The sequence below is a fragment of the Mustela nivalis genome, assembly GCF_964662115.1.
Source record: "Mustela nivalis genome assembly, chromosome: 14".
Taxonomy (NCBI): domain Eukaryota; kingdom Metazoa; phylum Chordata; class Mammalia; order Carnivora; family Mustelidae; genus Mustela; species Mustela nivalis.
The window spans coordinates 12,258,527-12,264,526 of NC_139033.1; the positions used below are offsets into that span (position 1 = coordinate 12,258,527).

General features: G+C 33.8%; 1 protein-coding gene across 8 annotated transcripts in view; it reads right to left on the reverse strand.

The window, feature by feature from the left end:
- IFT81 (intraflagellar transport 81) overlaps positions 1 to 6,000 on the reverse strand; it is a 192,450-nt gene that overhangs the window by 60,305 nt on the left and 126,145 nt on the right. For all 8 annotated transcript variants that reach the window (XM_082698408.1, XM_082698410.1, XM_082698409.1 and 5 more), the window contains 2 exons: positions 4,970 to 5,133; positions 3,568 to 3,663 (listed from right to left, as the gene is read on the reverse strand). In XM_082698408.1, the coding sequence (XP_082554534.1) occupies positions 3,568 to 3,663; positions 4,970 to 5,133 (260 nt within the window). The remainder of the gene's footprint in view (positions 1 to 3,567; positions 3,664 to 4,969; positions 5,134 to 6,000) is intronic.

The window sequence follows — 6,000 nt, forward strand, 5'->3', positions numbered from 1 at the left end:
TAGAGACAGCTTGGTTGCCTAGGGTTGGGAAGGAAATGCAAAGTGACTGCTAATGGGTAAAGGGTTTCTTTTTGAGCTGATAAAAATGTTCTAAAATTGATGTAGTGATGGTTCCACAACTCTAAATATACTAAAAGTCACTGAATTGTGCATTTTATATAGGTGAATTGTATGGTATGTGAATTGTACCTCAATAAAGTTGTTTAAAATAAAAAGGAATAAAGATTATTTTACTATTCACCAGCATGTATCATTTTTTTTTTTAAAGATTTTTATTTATTTATTTGACAGAGAGAAATTACAAGTACACTGAGAGGCAGGCAGAGAGAGAGAGAGAAGGAAGCAGGCTCCCTGCTGAGCAGAGAGCCCGATGCGGGACTCGATCCCAGGACCCTGAGATCATGACCTGAGCCGAAGGCAGTGGCTTAATCCACTGAGCCACCCAGGCGCCCCACCACCAGCATGTATCATTAAGAATTTTGAAAAGTGGGGTGCCTGGGTGGTTCAGTTGGGTAAGCATCTGCCTTCAGTTCAGGTCATAATCCCAGGGTCCTGAGATCAAGCCCACCCACATCGGGCTCCTTGCTCAGAAGGGAGCCCACTTCTTTCCTGCCTGCTACTCCCCTGTTTATGCTTGCTCTCTCCCTCTCTCTCTCTCTGCCAAATAAGTAAATAAAATCTTAAAAAAAAATTTATTTTAAAGCATGGAAAATAAAAGTGTGTATAATATACTCTTCCTTCTCTAAGAAGCAAGTTATATGAGTCTATGTAATATACTATTATTTTTAATGGAGTAATAAAGTATATAATTTTTTAAAAATTACCTATAAGGGAAGGAAAGATTATGGTGGATAGCATCAGAGTAGATGCTAGAAACTTCTTTGAGTATTTCTTGTTTTTTAGATTTGACTTGGAATCATGTAAATATTTTAAATAATTATAAAATAAATTATTCCCCAAAAAAGTAATCCCTAGGGGTGCCTGGGTGGCTCAGTTGGTTAATTGGCCAACTCTGGATTTCAGCTCAGGTCATGATCTTGGGGTCCTGGGATGGAGCCCTGCATTGAGCTCTTTACTCAGTGGGGAATCTCCTTGAGGATTCTTTCTCTCCCTTTCCCTCTGCCCCTTCCTACTCACGTGTGGGTTCTCTCTCTCTAAAATAAATAAATAAATTTTTAAAAAGTAATCTCTAAAAATAAACATATATACGTATCCAGTTTAATTTATGGCATAACTATATAGAAGAACTATTCTAAGTGACTTTAAAACAGTAATTTGTCTATCCCTAGTGGGATATATCCTAAGGACAAAACAAACTGAAAAATAATTTTCAGCAGCGATCATATTTTTGGTGGCAGTATTATTGCTTTTGTTTTGAAACATTGTGTGTAAAGTGTGGATTAAAGCAAATAATGGAGAGGCGCCTGGGTGGCTCAGTGGGTTAAAGCCTCTGCCTTTGGCTTAGGTCATGATCCCAGGGTCCTGGGATTGAGCCCCGCATCAGGTTCTCTGTTCAGCAGGGAGTCTGCTTCTCCCTCTCTCTGCCTGTCTCTCTACTTGTGATCTCTGTCTGTCAAATAAATAAATAAAATTAAAGAAAAAAAAGCAAGTAATGGATTAAATTATGTTCATGTTACTGAGAACCAGAACTTCCCATGTGGGATAAGGAGAAAGATGAGACTGATAAGGCTAAGTAGAAGCCCAGAAGCCTTGAATCTGACCTGGAAGGGTAAGTATGAACTCATGATGTACATTAGGAAGGAAGAAAAAAACTACCTCTTAGCTTTGTCCACTAAAAAGATCTAAAAATAATGATCACCCAGGAGCAATGGGAAGTCCTAATACCCAGATTTCAGTCTCTAAATATTATTTCCTACTAAAGCAAATCAGACTCATAGAAGAAAGTCTAATTCTAAGCCTAGGATAGGAAATATAAAAAATGAGCACAGAAATATCTTAATCATACCAGAAAGCAAAGACATTATCAAAGACAAATAGAATCTTTTTTTTTTTTTGACAGAGATCACAAGCAGACAGAGAAGCAGCATGACCTGAGCTGAAGGCAGAAGCTTTAACCCACTGAGCCACCCAGGTGCCTGACAAATAGAATCTTAAAAAGGAATTAGAAGTTACTTGAAAAGCCTCATAGTGGCCAAAAATGGGACAATTTGAGCATCATTAAAGAAAATGTCTTAAACTTACCAAATATAATTATATCAATGATTCATAATGACATTAAGTAAATAAGCAACTAAAAAAATGAAAAACTATCTTAATTGATGGAGAATGAAAATGACTTGGAGGAAACCAATTCTCTTTGAAAACTGTTAAAGAATCAAGTATGTAGCTTGTCTTTCCTAAATGAACTATAGTTCAGTTTAATCAAAATGTTGATGAGAGGTTTCTTTTATAGAGGCAATCCTGCTGATAAACAAAGAAGGAATCAATGGTATCAACAGGACACTATTAAAGGATAAACAAGTTTCTTCAAATAAATTAACTGCAAGAAAACTATTAAATAGATAAATAAGTGGCAAAGAGAAGCTACAAATTAAAAGATACTTAAACATATCAATGAAATGCAGTGTATGAATCCTGTAAGTACCCCAATTAAAACAGAGCAACAAAAGAAAGGAAGGAAGGAAGGAAGGAAGAAAATCCAGGAAATATGAACACCGGATATTTGCCAATATCAAGGAATTATGACATTTTTCAGATGTAGTATGCTATTAAGATTTTTAAGCCTTTATTTTTTAGACATACATTCTGAAATATTTATAGATGAAATGATATAAAGTCTAAGATTTGCTTTAAAAAAACTAGATTACTATTATTGGTCTGGGGTATAGTGAAACAAGAATGGCCATGATTGTTATAGCCTGGGACGCAGGGTTTACTGAACTATTTTCTCTACCTTTGTATACAGTTTAAATTCTCCAGTATAAAAAGGTTTTTAAAAATTTTAGCATCTAAAAAAGAAAATTTAGTATCTGTGAAAAATGTTACAGAATGCTCATCACACAAAACTCCTGACTGGGTTGTTGTCAGATAATCTATGGCTTTCATTTGAAGCGTTTGTCTAGAAATACAGAACATTTATACCTTCTCAATCTTATAGCTGTGGATTAAATGATAAATGCCTAGGCACTAAAATTTAACTTATTCTATACTTGCAAACTAACTTGAAAGCTGAAAAGGTATATTGCCTTTAATTCATTAAAGATTATAAATATTTTGATTTTATACCACTTAAGGTAAGCTTTCATTTAAAAAAAATCAAGTTTCACACCCAAGAGATAAAACACAAAGAGCTCTATTACCACAGCTGGCAGACGGTAAGGAAACTAAGCATGATCAGGTGTACTGAATTTCAAACTTGAACAGGCATGTTTTGTGGCTTTTCCACAAAATTTTTGTTATAATCTGGAGATTAGCAATAACAGAAAAATATTTATTCTTTACTTCCTTCTTACTCTAAGACTATCCACAACACAGCCCGGAATTTTTACAAAGATGTTCACCAAAAGATAAAAGATCTAAATATGAGGGGCAAAACAGTGGTCTCACCTGTTGCCTATATAGTGAGAGTTTGCCTTCAATTGGCTCATTTCTCATCATTTTCTTTTCAATCAGCTGATTGATCTGTGCATTTATTTCATTTATCTAAAACAGTATGAAAGTAAAGAAAGTTAAAACTCTTCCTATGATTACACAAACTAAGGGACATTTGGCCAAACCAAGCTTTGAATTTACTGTTCTTATAATCAGTGATTTCATGGAAGGAACAGGTTCGTTAATGTTATAAGTGGGTTGTTGTGATTATTTTTAGAAAAACTACATTTCATAGTTCATAATATATATTTACACATTTTGATTACTTATATAGCCATTCATGTTTAAATTATACTAAAAAATTCTACGTGAACTATTTATACATTATTGTCAGAAAGAATTTCTACAAATCTGAAATTACCCCTTACCTAACATGACTTTCAAGTCACTGCAAGTGATAAAGCAAATCCAGACTAACATTCCCCAGGGATTTAGTGTGAGGAATTCATGAACCCAACTGAGAGTTGACATAATGACATCTAAAAACCCTTCTGTGATCTGTGATTTGATGATAGTTGTCATTTATGCTACTCATTACTCCTTTATCAAAGGTAATAAAATAGAAGTGAATAAAGCCAACAGAAGCATACAGTCCCTCAAGTAATTAAAAAAAAAACAACAAAAAACTCCCTGGCTTTCAGTAGTATATCTATCCTTTGAAAAGACTAGAGTTCTCCCTTTAATTCCATGACATTAAATTTGAGCCAAATCACACTTGGACATGTAATTTCTATAAGAAAATGAAAAGAATAAGGTAGTTAGAATTATGTATTTAAGTATAGTTGGTAATTAAGCACATTAAAGGATTAGCAAATCAAAATCATAGAATTAATTGTCATATTTGTTATTTTTTAAGAATACACACTTGATTGGTGCTTTATTTCTATGGAACAAAAATGTTATAACATAAAACCAGGTTTCAATAAGCATTACAAAAAAGTTCAGTAATTCCAAAGCAAGCCTAAAAGGCTAATACAAATATTTTAGCTTTAAATATAAAATTGCTATATTATTATTTTTGGAAATAAAAATTAATAATTTATGCAAAATATTTTAAAATTTACCATCTAAATGATTATATTACGAATACATAAACCTATAAGTAAACACTTTAATTTACATTTTCAAGTTACTTAGTTTCCTAATCAGTTGACTAAGTCTTTATAACATCATGTGGATTTAAGTAACAGCATTACAAGCTACAATTGCTCAAAAGAACTCTTCATAAAACTGTCAACTCAGCACAGGTTAATTTGAGTCAAGAGTAGGACACTACAGAAAGCAGTTCATATCATTTTCACAGGACTGGGGATGAGATAAAATTGGGATCTATAAAAAGAAGATGATTGTCACTTACTTTAGATTCAAGCTCAAGAAGATCAGACTGGCCCATTGCAGGCTCTGAAACCACTTTTTGTAAAAAATGCAATTCTTTTTTCTTGCTTTCTAATTCTTTAGGAAATTTTTCAGTAACCATATAAGAATTAAATTTTATCTCCTCCTCTAGCCTCTTCATTAAACCTTTAAAAATAAAATAAATATTCAGCCCAAGAGAGTTGGTATAGTGATACTTTGTACACTTTAAAATCGAAGACCTGAATAATAGGCATATGTATCAAAAGCAATCTATATAATTAAAAATTGACCATTGAAATTTTTTCCCCATTTTTAAAAAGTAACCTCTCCACCCAATATGGGGCTAAACTCACAACCCCAAGATCAAGAGTCACACAATTCTCTGACCAAGCCAGCCAGGAGCCCCCACCATTGAAATCATTTGATGTTAATCAGAATGATAACAGAGGACAATTTACACAGAATGACATTACCATAATTATAGAAAAAGTAATACTATGATCTTTCCAAATTACTACCTAATTCTTTTTATACTTTGCAACAAACAAAAATAACATCTGCAGAGCAGGATCTCTTTCGGGTCATATTTTGCCTTCACAGTATTTAAGCAGTCCGTAACACAAATGGCAACACAAATGACATTTCACCCAGATTCCTTCTTCTATAAGTGGCCATTTACTCGCCTCCTGTCATAATACTTCTGGTGCAATTTATATTTCTATTCTACTACTTCATAAATGGTAATACATCATACTTTGTCAGTTTCAAACCAATGAAAACATTACTAAAATACAAGTTAAGGGCACCTGGGTGGCTCAGTGGGTTAAGCCTCTGCCTTCAGCTCAGGTCATGATCTCAGGGTCCTGGGATAGAGCATCGGGCCCCGTATGGGGCTCTCTACTCAGCAGACAGCCTGCTTCCCCTTCTCTCTGCCTGCCTCTCTGCCTACTTGTGATGTCTGTCTGTCTCTCTCTCTCTGTCAAATAAATAAAATCTTTAAAAAAATTTAAAAAATTAAATAAAATACAAGTT